Source organism: Dunckerocampus dactyliophorus, chromosome 21 (assembly GCF_027744805.1).
Source record: "Dunckerocampus dactyliophorus isolate RoL2022-P2 chromosome 21, RoL_Ddac_1.1, whole genome shotgun sequence".
In the NCBI taxonomy this organism is placed as follows: domain Eukaryota; kingdom Metazoa; phylum Chordata; class Actinopteri; order Syngnathiformes; family Syngnathidae; genus Dunckerocampus; species Dunckerocampus dactyliophorus.
In genome coordinates, this window is record NC_072839.1 from 12,467,736 (window position 1) to 12,481,020 (window position 13,285).

Consider the following 13,285-nt stretch of genomic DNA (forward strand, 5'->3'; position numbering starts at 1 on the left):
GGGATAATTATTGCGAAAATTATTGTGAAAATTAAAAGATTTTCTCAAAGTATTCTGACATAATGCTCTTAAAATTTTTGTGACAATTTTTTCAATTAATATTATAACTTGATTCTAATATTTCTACTTTATTCTCATAAAACTACTGCTGTTTTTTTCATTTTTTCTTGTTGTCTTTTTGTTTTTTATTAATTGTATTTTTTAAATGTGTCTAGGGACGATTTAAAAAAAAAAAAAAAAAAGTAGCAGGCCGCACTTTGGACACCCCAGTCAGGTGCATCATGGGACTTGCAGCTGTCAGCCCACGACCATAACAAGCTAATTAGTTCATAAAAAGCAAAAGTTGAGAGAAAATGTTGGACAAATTAAAAAGTACACCACTAAAAAGAAATCAATCAATCAATCAATAAAACATATTGTTGGAAACAAGTATTATTATGTAAGTAAAGGCAGGTACAGCTCTAAGTTTACCTCATGAAAGGGTCCAGCAGCAAGCAATAACTTCCCAAAGTCGTGTGAAAGTCATTTTAATGGCAGCGACGCCATTAGAGTGCGCTAAAATTACACAGCTATTCCTCCGTAGTAATCAATCCCCTTTCATACAGAGGAGGCGTCACCAATGGATGCCCATTTTGGAAATGAAAACAAGTTAATGGTGAAGAAGTTGCGCTAATGACTATTTTGTGCATGAGTGTCGGCGAGAAACGACAGCTGACTAAAGCGTTGGTGACAAAACACAGCTGCTCGCGGTGCCAAATGCATCTCCTAAATTAGCTTTTAACAGCTGACTCGAGAAGAAAGTGAAGTGAGTTGATGTGAATAAAGATACATCGCGGTGATTGTTTTAAAGCCACAGTTTAACATCATGGAGGAGTTAAAGCACGGCTGCACTCACGGTTTAAGAGGGGGGCTGGGCCTTAAGGGCAAAGGGGACAGAAGGGGCGGCGTATTTTTATAAACCATGTGCTCTCCTTCACACCTGTCAGTCACATAGCACACAGTGCTGCTCCATTCACACACTCACACACACACACACACACACACACACAAACACACACTACATTTAAGAAGAAGACTCTCAAGATGGTTTCAGGGCTCATCTTGCTGGCAAACTTCCTTCTCGGGCTCCTGAATGCCTCCCTGGTGTTCGTAACCAACCTCACAGGCAGAGTTGTGGGCAGCGAGGTGTTCAGGAGGCATTTCCACTTATTGTTGTCCACTTTGGTTCTGGTCGGGCCCGTGCTGAGTTTGTGGGTGTCCAAGTACAGCATCTTTGCAAACAGCAACCACTATCTTTACAGGTAAATCACATTATGTTACTACTTTTTATTAGCACTATTTTAAATGGAAGCTTAGCCTAGCTGCATGGCATTCATATATATATATATATATATATATATATATATATATATATATATATATACCTGTATATTGTGTATATTTTTCACATGCATGTCATAATAAACCTCTAGATATACAGTGTAATATATACGTGTATATATATATTTAAAGTAAAAAACAAATATATGAAAGGGTGAAGTGAAACAATGTGCTAATGGTACAATAATATTTGTAGAAATGTATTATATTCACATTATGTTTTGTGTATGTATGGTTTCTTTTAGTCAAAAGTCTTGTCATTAGCTGTCTGTGCTGATAGGCTGGGAGAAATCACGTGGTTTTGCTACTAAATACTGAACTACTGTTGCCAAATATGGTCGTATCCCTCCATGCACGCATGACTGAGTTTTGGGTCGCGGGGGAACTGGAGCTTATCTCAGATGACTTCATAGAACGTTGAACTTTGGACCGATAGCCTACAATGTTATTTGAACCGAAAATGTGTTTTTATGTATAAACTGGCCAAGCTGTCCGCCTGAAGAGGTAATTCTATGATACAAATAAAAATGCGCAATACACCGATTTCAAAAAAATGTCAGCATGTTTTTAAAACTGTGTCGCTGTGTCCTCCCATATTCCAAAAACGCGCGTGCATGCATGTTAGGTTAATTGGTGACTCTAAATTGTCCATAGGTATGAGTGTGAATGATGTTTGTCTATATGTGCCCTGCGATTGACTGGCGACCAGTCCAGGACCAGCAACCGGTGTACCTCTCAACCGAAGTCAGCTGGGATAGGCTCCAGCACACCAGCAACCTTAGTTGCGGCATTGAAAATAGATGGATGGATTTTCTTAAACACATTTTGTGGTTTCAAAGCAATTTTTCTGAATGAAGAACATTATCATTGCATTGGATGCTGCTGTATAATGAATAAAATGTGTACATTTCTACATGTACTAATGTCTCTCCCACAGAAAGTTCCTCAATTCCACTTGGGGTTGGACGTGTACCTTAACAAGTTCCTTCATCATCCTCCTCTCCCTCTCGGCCCATCACCCAGCCTCCCTCTGCCTACGCCACCTCTCTCGACTCGGCCTCTCAGGCCTGCTTTGGTGGGGCTGCCAGCGCCTCCTCACCATGCTGGAGGACGCTGCTGGTACCTGCTATGAGCCCGTCCTCCATGGCCAGGAGAGCGCTACAAGCTCTGCACAGCCTCTGCTGCTTCTCCACGAAGACCAGACTAAAGCCTCCTGCCTTAATGCCAAAATGCTTTGGAGAGGATATGAAGTATCCCAGGATGTGCTCATTCTCTGCTTGTGCTGCCTCTTGCTTGTGGAGGAGCTGTCCGTCTTTGGAAGTCACCTCAAACAAAAGTTCCCCCACGGAGGCCCGCTGAGGTTCATTTTCCTCCTGGGTGTGCTTCTTCTCGCCGTCTGGGTGTTCCTGCTACTGTGTGTGCTGGCACACTTCCCAAAGTTCCCCGCCCAGCAGCTGGGAGGAGCTCTGGGCTACCTGGGATGGAGATGCCTCTATCAAGGATGGTTCCGACTGAAACCAAACTGGCACTGTCCAGGTCTGCCTGGGGACGAGCTTTCACACAGCACAGCTAATTAGGATGCTCACTTGCAACAGCAGAAGTACTGTCATGAACTAGAATGAAAGCATGGAGGTACTGTAGATGTCCAATGTATCCTACCAGACAACTGATTATGACTGACAGACTGCACAAAATCCTCATTTTATTTTGTAATGTGTTGCAGAAAATGAACAAGAAAAGCAAAGATACGAAATGGCAGTGCGGCCTGATTGTACTTTGTTGACCTCGCATGGCTGCTCATGTTAGTAGATGAGCGCTTTGCAGTCTCCTCGGGGCCTCTTAATTTTGGCGTAGTTCTTGTTGATGATGTCATAGAGTGCCGCCTAAGAGAGGAACACAGGCGTCAGAGGGATAGATCTGTGACTTGTGCTTTTGCACTCGGGCCTTAAAAAACACAGCGCTCTTAGGGAGGATCTTTGGCTAGCCTTTTCGCAGTAAGTCCTTAAAAACAGTAGAACGCTCCTGTCATACAGAGGTGGGGTAAAAATGGTGGTGCCTTCCAATTAAATTATTTTTTCCGTTTGATTTGTGGGTTTTTTTGTGATGCCACCACAGAGGGAGGGAGGTGATGATAACAAGGTGATGATAACAATACAACAAGAAATTCAACTTACTGCAAGAGGCTCAGTGCGGTTAAGGAAATCTCTCCATTACACAAATGAATGACGCTAATGTAAACGCAGTAATTCCTGGTTCATCACGGTAGAAGTTTATTATGCGATAAGTGATTTTCTGCCAAGTAGAATTCCTTATTCATAAATCCAATACTTTTGTAGTTAAAACATAGAAAACCAGTTTATGACCTTCTACATACATTTTAAATATTAAAACTCTCTAGACTTGACATAACACCCCTATAGTCACCTTTACACTCATATTACTCAATATAGTAGATATAATCTGAGAAAATTAGCCATTTAAGACATAAATAAGACTTGCGTGTTTCAATAAATGTCTTCCGGATGTGTGGACAGGAAGTGACGTCGGAGATTCAGAGTTGAGTTCTGGCTGGAGTAAGTCTGGCCACAATAGCCCGTGTTATTATCACGATGATGATTATTATTATGTTGTTATTGTTGTGAGATCATTCAAACCGGAAATAAAAGCCTGTTAGCGATCAAGTCTGGTGCATGTTAGTAGTGACACCTAGTGGCAGTTCATCAACATCTTGTATTGCCTTAAACTGGTTCATTTAGAGCCTACGTTCCCAAAGTGGGGTTCGCCAATTGCAACAGGCGGTACTTCAATAAAAAGAAAAACATTTAGCGCCTAACACACCTCACAGCGTAGGGAGAAGGGAGCAGAAAGGAGACAGAGCATGAATTTGTTCCTTGCTATGTGTGCATCATATGAACAAATAAGTTTGAGGGTTATTTTGTGCATCACGAGTGTTTAAGCTTAAAGATTTCATTTATATTCATTTTATTTATTTCATTCATTTATTTCATTTTATATTGGTGTTCCAATTGGTGAAAACCTGTGAGTGGAAGGGGGGATTCCCCTCGTTAGTTGCACTGTATGTATTTTTGTACTTCGGGTGCGGCTTTATCATGATTGTTAAACTTTCCCCTTCAATTTGGTATTAAAATAACATGCAGACTTAAACCATAGCGAAAAGCGAAGCTCAAATTCAAGCCATTCAATCGGAAGAACGCCAACATCAGACCGGAATAAAAAGATATGTAGGATGGGGGGAAAGGCTTCTTGAGACGTCATCTGTACTTCTGTGAAGAAGGTGTCGGACGTTTCGCTCCTCATCCGAAGAGCTTCGTCAGCGAACTAATAAGTGCTGGTAGCCTAGGCAGGCCTTAAATACAGTAAGAGTGGGCGGAATTGGTGTGCCAACACCCTCCTCCTATTGGTTCCTTACACTAAGCCTGGGCGGAGTAGTGGTCTAATCTTCTCCTGCCACTAGCACTTCCGATCAAAGGGAAGTGTAGCTCCCTGTAGTTCGGTATGAACGACTCTGATACTGGTTCGTGAGCATCTATTGTCCTGGAGGAGTGGTAGTCCCTTATGTAGCGGGGGTCTCCAAAAAACTCCAGAGGATCTTATGGCAGCACAAAATTCCTACCTATTTCAAACCAGTAAATACCCTGAGACAAAAATTAGTGCACCCTAAAGACAAGGCTCCAAACCAAAAACAGAGCAATGTGGTCTATTCCATCCACTGTAAAGATGAGGAATGCAAAGAGCACTACATTGGGGAAACTAAGCAAATGCTCCAAAAAAGGCTTCATCAACATCGCAGGGACGATTCTAGTGGGCCTCAATCAGCAGTACATCTACACCTTAAAGCAACCAATCACTCTTTTCAGGAACAGATGGTTTGAAAGAGGAGTAAAGGAAGCTATTTTTGTCAAACAACAGAACCCATCATTGAATCGGAATGGTGGTTTGAGGTTTAATTTGGACCCTGTGTTCAGCAGGTTACGGAGACCAAAACCCACAGCTCTTAGTCTTGCAAATGAGGTGGAGCCAGGGCCGAGCCAGAACAATAGATGCTAACGAGCCAGTATCAGAGTCGTTCATACCCAACTACAGGGAGCTACACTTCCCTTTGATCGGAGGTGCTAATGGAAGGAGAGGATTAGACCACAACTCCGCCCAGGCTTAGTGTAAGGAACCAATAGGAGGAGGGTGTTGGCACACCAATTCCGCCCACTCTTACTGTATTTAAGGCCTAGGCTACCAGCACTTATTAGTTCGCTGACGGAGCTCTTCAGATGAGGAGCGAAACGTCCGACACCTTCTTCACAGAAGTACAGATAACGTCTCAAAAAGCCTTTCCCTCGATGGACAACTCCTGTACGACTGAGAGCCTACACAGACGATATGTAGGATGGTTACTTGTCTACTTACTAGTGCTCATGTTAAACTTTATCAAAATGTGACCATGCAAAACACACATTTTTGACCCAGAATTACTATAAACTTAATTAACCAATTAGTTCTGTTCAATATTTCAAGTTAAGATAAAAAGGTTTATGAGTTTTAGGTGTGCAGGAGTAGGGGGTACATGGTGTCAGATTAAATGTCTGAAGGGTTACGCGACTGTAATATTTTGGCAACCACTGATTTAGAGCATTTTTATGCTTGAAAATGCTTAATTTAGGCCAAGAATGTGTAAAATTTGTTTAAATATGCATTTTTTTGACGCATAATAGGCTGCAGTCAACCACGAAACAGCGATCACTTTTGAAAAAACGTGATCGAGTGAGGGACGACTGTACACTTAATCCCAGCGATAACTATACTTTATACCGCAACCACGTGACTGTATCGCTCTGCAAATGACTTCTTGTTCTGCCTGTCTTTAAAGGATGCGTTGTTTTACTTCATTTTAATTTTATTTTACAGTCACTCACACTTGCCTGGCAGTTGGGAATGGAAAAATATGACTTGAAACATGTTGAATGTTTGTATTTTGCATGATTTCCTATGGGAAACATTGTTTTGCATCGACTTTGTGTTGAAGACTGACGCTCAGGGTGCACTTTGCTGTTTTAAACGTTTTGCAATCATGCTCAATACTGCAAAGTCAAGAGATGTATTCATTTAACTTGCACTGCATCATACTGAGAGCTCATACTTTGCTCCTTTCATGTTGCTAAATAAGGTAACATCTTTCAGTGTGATGTGGCAGACAGTAGCACGATCCTCTCCCTATTTCTAAAAGTCTATCTACTTTAAATGCGAGAGCACGCAGATTTTCTGGCGTATGCGCACGAAAGCAATGGTTAATAGAAGGCAGCTGCAGCTCTTACATATGTGGCGCACATGTCCAGCACCATGAGGCGGAGCTCAAAGTACTGAGTCTGGTCCAGCTCGTGAACCAGCTCCCTGTAGTCTCCCTGGAGAACACAGAACGGTGCCTTAATGGTGTGTTTTTACGTGAAATAATACAGAAAAGCACATCCAGTCAATGTAATTCCACTACGGGGTGAATGCAACATGAGGTACTGACCACATGGGGTGTTTTCGATGCTTTGGCAACTGCATCCCCTCTCTCGCTGTAATATCTGCAAATAACGCTCTGTTGTGATGCACTGGTAACCAAGGTAAGCACAATAGTACAATTCTGCTGTGGAAGCGCCCTTACTTTGAAATCTGAGTCTGGAATCCCTCGATTTTAGTGCGTGAGCTTGTCAATATCTCAAACACTTTTTCCTTTCAACAGAAACCAAAATAATGTTCAAAAACGTCATCTAAAAAGAAACAACATCAACTGTTACGAACCTGCACCGCGACTCCGAAGTTGTTACCGTCTTCAATTTTGGGTATTTGGAGTTGTATCCACATTGAAACCTGCAAGAAACATTATTTATATCAACTCTTCTTGCATGTGGAACCACACAAGGCCATCCACGACTTCCAGTTGTCAAGTCATTTCAAATGAGTGAATGAACCTGTTCCAGGATCAAACTGTGTCCATCATAAATCTTTTATGTACAAGTTATATTTTGACTCTCATGTCTAAAGTAATCACAGTACAATCAAACAAAAATCAAGTAAAACTACTCAATAACAGAGAAGGAACAGGAAAGGGGTGACCTGGTGACATCACAAAATAATACAAGAAAGCCAAAGAAAAACCACCTGGGGACAAATTATACGACTTTTTGGCTGTTCGGCTTTGGAGGTTCCACTGTGTTGACGGAAACAATGAGTGACACCTAGCTCTTCCTGTTCCCTTTCAAAATAATGCACGCTAGGTTACTGTTGATTGATGGGTTCTTGATTTTTTTCCGTCCAGGAAGGAATGACAATGATGCACACACACACACACACACACACACACACACAACTAAAGGTCAGGCCTAACCGTGTTGAGCTTCTCCTTCAGCGTCTGAATCTGAGGCTTGACCTCCCGCAGGAGCCTCTCCACTCGCTCGTTGCAGGAAATGGGACCACAAGGATGGCCTGGTGCAAGAAAACATCCCCTATGTTGATCAACTTAGTTATTTACACTACAATACTTCCATTGTTACTAATAACAACAACAGCAACCACTTAGTCATTTCATTATTGGAATGCTGCAGTTAAGCTAGAGTCGTAAATTCCCAGTTTGACATTACTCACCTGAATCTTCCTCCTCCTCCTCGTCCTTCTTCTTGTCTTTCTTCCCCTCCTTCTATAACAAAAGGCAGCACGTCAAAGTGTTATTTTAATGATGGAGAAATTACTGGAACATAAACTACTTACCTCTTCTTTCTCCTCCTTCTTCTTGCGTTTGGCTTCTTCCTTCACAGGATCCGGTATTGGGATATCCAGCGGTGCCTTCAGGGACGTCACGTCATTGTTGCTGAAAGAGGCCTGAAGGCGAAACTAGTTTGTAAGATGCCTCATTTTGGATATTTGATATCATATGCATACATCTATCAATCATTTCAACACAAACCTGCAGCAGCACCTGCAGCTCTTCAATCTTCTGGGGGAAAAATGTTGAGACGAGTTCTTCTGCCTTTTTTTCCCCAAAAAGGAAGAAAAAACAAATCTGAACAAAGACTGACAACAATACATTAAAACTGAGATTATTAAAAAGCAGGCACTATTTTATTAAATGTTTTATTTTGACAATTTTTGAGGAACTTTTGTGCACTATTATAAAAGGTGTAGCTTCGAGCATAGTATAGAACATTCTAATTCACCCTCTAAAAATAGTGAATATTTTAAATTAATATTTGTTAATACATATAAAATTATTTGTTCTGAGATTATTGTTTTTCCAGAATATTAAGGAAATGTTGTGCACCATTATAAAGAATACTGGTAACTTGTAGCACAATCTACAAGAATATTTAAAATGTAGAACACTGGATTATGTCTGTATTGGGAAAGAATAGGAATAATGGCTAATCTTAAATGAATATTGTGATTATTTTAAATTAAGAAATCTTCGTCTTGAAACCAAAATTTGGCAATTTTATGGACATTTTTTAGGTTTAGATGAAATAAGTATTTCCCCAAAATTATATTAATAATATTATGTATAATAATAGCGCTGATGTGTTTCTTCGTCATCTCCTCCTACTTTTACAGCAGGTGCGCCCCGTAGTGGCACATATCCGCTACTGCTTTCAATTAGTGTATCTACAGTAGGGGTGTACATACTGCAAATGTTGGTATGATCCGATACCAAGTAAATACAAGGGCCAGTGTTGCCAATATCGATGCTGATACCGATATTTTTTTACTTGAAAATGTTCAAAGTTATTAATTTTATGATATTGCCTTTAATTTGTTGACAAAAATGTAAATTATAAATGATCCTGGTAACTACTAACACAATCTAAAACACACTAAATCAACATTAAATTTATAACATTGGTTATGCCTGTTTGGGAAAGAATAATAATCCATTTAGACATGGAAGTTTTTATCAAAACTTTAAAAAGCCCGATTAAAATAAGTCCATCCATCCATCCATTTTCTATACCGCTTCATCCTCATTAGAGTCGCGGGGGCATGCTGGAGCCTATCCCAGCTGACTTCGGGCGACAGGCGGGGTACATCCTGGACTGGTCGCCAGCCAATCGCAGGGCACATATAGACAAACAACCATTCACACTCACAGTCATACCTATGGACAATTTAGAGTCACCAATTAACCTAACATGCATGTTTTTGGAATGTGGGAGGAAGCCGGAGTGCCCGGAGAAAACCCACGCGCACACGGGGAGAACATGCAAATTCCACACAGAAATGCCCAGGGGAGAATCGAACCCCAATCTCCAGGCTGTTCCTGTATTGGCCAACGTGCTAACCACTAGACCACCGTGTGGCATTAAAATAAGTGATTATGTTAAAGTAAAAAAAATACAAATTATTAAAAACTACAATTTGACCATGATAGGTTTTGCTGTAACTAGAATTTCCAAAAAATAATAACGCGTCGGTGTTTCTTCTTCTTCTGTTTTTCGTCTCCTCCTAATTTGCAACAGGTGCGCCCTCTAGTGGCCCCTATAGGCCACTGTCTATTAGTGTATCTGCAGATGAAGTTTCTCTATGTCTGGAACTCCAATAGCATAAAAAAACAAATAATAGCAAAAACAATAATAGAACAAATATGTTTTACAACAGGTGTATTACCTCCTTGGTGAGCTTCTTGGAGAAGTCCTCCACCTGCAACGAGGTACGATCATGTCACGTAAAAGTATCTTTATTGTGTCATTGCGTGGCTCCCCTTACCCAACTCCACAGCTCGCATTACATGACCCCTACTGTGTAGCTGTATAAACATTTAGCAACAAGCTGTGTCAACTGAGGCATCATTTTACAGTATTTTAAAACATAAAAACCACACTGATAAATATATATATATACGAAATATGTAGATAGCTCACCTGCTGCTTCGCCTCGGTGCAAATATCCATAGCGGCCATGGCGCTTCTAAACTGAAACACACTGAACATTAAATGTCGTTTTAAAGGAGTCGATATTTAAAGTGAGCGTTGTGAGAGAGATGAATAATCCTGACCCTTCTTTGTAACCCAACGCCAGAAAAAGGAAAGCCCGATTACTCAGCAGTAAAACTGAAAACGAAAGTTTTACAAAAATGACTTCCGCACTCCATCCCCGGTGCATTCTGGGATTTGTGGTTGTAGCACTTTCAGTTGTCCTTCTACGGCGGGTGCGTCAGAATAGTTTTAGCAGGGGGGGCTTATTCAAAAATGAGGAGGGCACTTTGATATTTGTCACTTTTTACCTGTTTATTGAACATGTATTTAGGAATGAAACGGCATACGATTTATTGATAAACCCTGATTTAGTTGTCAATATTTTGGCAGCTCCAAAGAGGAGTACGGTCGTAGTGAGAACATATTTTTTAGTTTAATCTCTAATGTTACGGTTATGTTAATGATTTATTGTATTTCAAACACACATGTTACATTGAAGTATTTCCAGCTTCAATTCATAATTCAAATGTTTGCGTCAATTACTAATAGTTTCTTCACTTCCTGTCTTCAGTATCTACCAACTGTGTATTCACTATTATTCATATTTGGATAGTTATGCTCTGTAGCTGTATAGAAGGCACTTAAAGATGCATAAATACAAATACAAACACAATGTTATGCTTGAACACTCAGTCATGTGTGAGCTATCAGGCGGTGTCACATGGTTTCTTTCAGCCTGTGGTCTGCTGCTGCTTAAAACAAACAAAAAAAACAAGCAAAAAAAAAGCACTCAGCACCTCCCACTGACAACAGTTACTGCACATGTGGGGTATTTAAATGGTAACATCCACTCATAAATACTGTAGTGGAGACCACAAATTGTAGTTTTTATCATAACATTTAGGTCAATGATCGAGTGATATTCTCTACAAACTTAACTTGAAACGACATGTGTGTGTGCACACGAATGACACATCAATAAGTCACTCATTAAACGTGTGTTATTATTCATGTTGGGACCCAAAGGGCAAAGGTACCGTGTTTGTTTGCACTAAGATGAGAGGACCATTATTTGTTGATTATTTGATTTGATTGAGCGGTTGATTAAGAGTCTGTAGCCTGCAGTGTTTTGCGTGTCACTGTCGCTGCTGAGCACAAAGGTCACACACACTGGGGCATTTCCCTCCTCACCACATTGCCAAATAACAAAGACATGCAAAGTGGCTCGACAATATTTGGTTAAGCACATGCTGAGCGGGTCATCATGCGCAGTTTATGCAGTAACAAACCAGTTATTCATGCTTTTGTTGCATTTTTTTTGTAGTTGTTGCACGGACCAGTATTTTATTTTTATTTTTCCATCTACAGTGCATGCAAGCATACACAAAGCACACGCATATGTGAGTTATTCTTCATTGGTCAGTCTACTAGGGATGTCCCGATATATATACAGTGTATATATATATAAAATTAGCTTTAATTAAACATTAATTTGTGGAACTGAATATCTTTATTAACATAGCTCTTCAAAGCATGAAAATAATGCAACCAAAGTATTGCTGAATTTACTTTTTTATTACACAGCATGACCAACAATATTGTTTGGCTGTTGTAACAAACGTCTGTGAGTCAGGTCTCTAATCCAATAAAAGTCCATCCAATAAAAGATAAAACTGGGAAAAAATGGGCGTGCAAAATAGTTTTACAGTAGGACTAATCATTTGTCATGGTTATAGATCAATTTGTGGTGTGATTTAGAATATATGACTTTTTTTTTTAACAAACTCTCTTCAACGCAATAGTAATTTATTGACGGTCCCTAGTATACACAACCAGCGGTTAGAGCAGCACTTCCCGTGCAAGCTCCCCGGACCATGACACAGCAGTCCGAGCACATGGAGGGGGGACTACCGCTGTAGCTACAGAGCCGAATATCCAACGTGATACTAACTTCACCACGGTACACTGCGGACATGTCTGCATTGTGGTGTTGCGTTTTGTTCTTGTTGCGGGTGGCGGGAGTCGAGTGGCAACCAGCTTTGAGGCGCATTACCGCACCTACCGTATTGGAGTGTGGCCCACAGTTACGAACGTTATACGACAACCGGATCGGCCCGATCTTGTGGCGGAAGCCGATATTATCTGATCTTCAAAATACAGCGGATCGGCAGCCGATCCCGATCCTGAAGATTGGATCGGGACATCCTTACAGTCTACACAGCCATCATTACAGACATCAGCATTGCATGTTCTGACTGCAGTGATCTAATTGGCCGATCTACATTGCAACTAGCGATTAGATGATATGTCAGTCACTCTCTTCATTGGTCAGTCTACACGCCAATCGTCCAAGGCGGCAGCAACTTTATACAGTCATTGGCCGATCTCCATTGGATACAAGCGTTACATGCAACACTAGTGAATAGATGGCGCGTCACCCACTTTTTATTGGTCGGTCTACATGCCAGTCATCACAGGATGCAAAGTAAATGTAATTTACTGGTTTCTGGGTGGAGCCAAAGATGCAAAACAAAGAGTTAGCAGTATTGGTCTACTTAAAGCCATTTTAGCACCGTCTTCTGACTGTGCAGAGAACATGAAGTTTGACCAGACATGCTGCCTGCTTATCTCTTATCTGCTGTACATATTCTTCTTTCTGCTCCCCACCCGTGCATTTCCTCTCTCCTGCATGTGTGGATCTCTAACAAATGGTAGCTCACAATAAGGCACTTTTCTGGAGATTTCAGCAGCTCCAGCCCCTTTGGTGTTTGCTGAAATGATATCATTTGTTTTAGCAGCAGCTGATAACACCACAAGCAAAAATCAAGATCATACTATTAGGCAAAAATACGCAACAGGTATGACTTTGTCGCATTTTATGATTGCTCTCGAAATTATTCCAAATGTACAACGTTTCAATAAATAGTAGGGATGTAGTGAGATCT

General features: G+C 40.8%; 2 protein-coding genes across 5 annotated transcripts; one reads left to right on the top strand and one right to left on the bottom strand.

The window, feature by feature from the left end:
- The first annotated feature begins 124 nt into the window (after positions 1–124).
- LOC129174312 (fat storage-inducing transmembrane protein 1) lies at positions 125–4,061 on the top strand. The gene is made up of 2 exons (XM_054766191.1): positions 125–1,301; positions 2,318–4,061. The coding sequence occupies exons 1-2, from the start codon at positions 1,084–1,086 to the stop codon at positions 2,955–2,957; spliced, it is 858 nt and encodes a 285-aa protein (XP_054622166.1). The 5' UTR covers positions 125–1,083; the 3' UTR covers positions 2,958–4,061.
- On the bottom strand, positions 3,063–10,518 carry psme1 (proteasome activator subunit 1). Of its 4 annotated transcripts, none has more exons than XM_054766190.1 (12): positions 10,421–10,518; positions 10,287–10,337; positions 10,033–10,065; positions 8,342–8,404; positions 8,146–8,256; positions 8,023–8,074; positions 7,766–7,863; positions 7,180–7,248; positions 7,043–7,110; positions 6,908–6,962; positions 6,708–6,794; positions 3,063–3,263 (listed from the first exon to the last, which is right to left on the bottom strand). In XM_054766190.1, exons 2-12 carry the CDS (start codon positions 10,323–10,325, stop codon positions 3,183–3,185), a joined length of 756 nt encoding a protein of 251 aa, XP_054622165.1. In that variant the 5' UTR covers positions 10,326–10,337; positions 10,421–10,518; the 3' UTR covers positions 3,063–3,182. The 4 variants fall into 4 exon arrangements, with proteins under 4 accessions (XP_054622165.1, XP_054622162.1, XP_054622163.1 ...); XM_054766187.1 differs by having other exon boundaries at positions 10,287–10,347; positions 10,421–10,515; XM_054766188.1 differs by having other exon boundaries at positions 10,287–10,332; positions 10,421–10,495.
- Positions 10,519–13,285: the final 2,767 nt, after the last annotated feature.

Excerpts from the sequence above, each read along its gene's own strand:
- psme1 (XM_054766189.1), bottom strand. The coding sequence starts at position 10,355 with ATGTTCAGTGTGTTTCAGTTTAGAAGCGCCATGGCCGCTATGGATATT. Across the intron at positions 8,405-10,032 it reads CCAAGAAGCTCACCAAGGAG|GCAGAAGAACTCGTCTCAAC; the intron begins GTAATACACCTG and ends GGGGAAAAAAAG. Across the intron at positions 3,264-6,707 it reads TGGACATGTGCGCCACATAT|GCGGCACTCTATGACATCAT; the intron begins GTAAGAGCTGCA and ends TTCCTCTCTTAG.
- LOC129174312 (XM_054766191.1), top strand. The coding sequence starts at position 1,084 with ATGGTTTCAGGGCTCATCTTGCTGGCAAACTTCCTTCTCGGGCTCCTG. Across the intron at positions 1,302-2,317 it reads AGCAACCACTATCTTTACAG|AAAGTTCCTCAATTCCACTT; the intron begins GTAAATCACATT and ends TCTCTCCCACAG.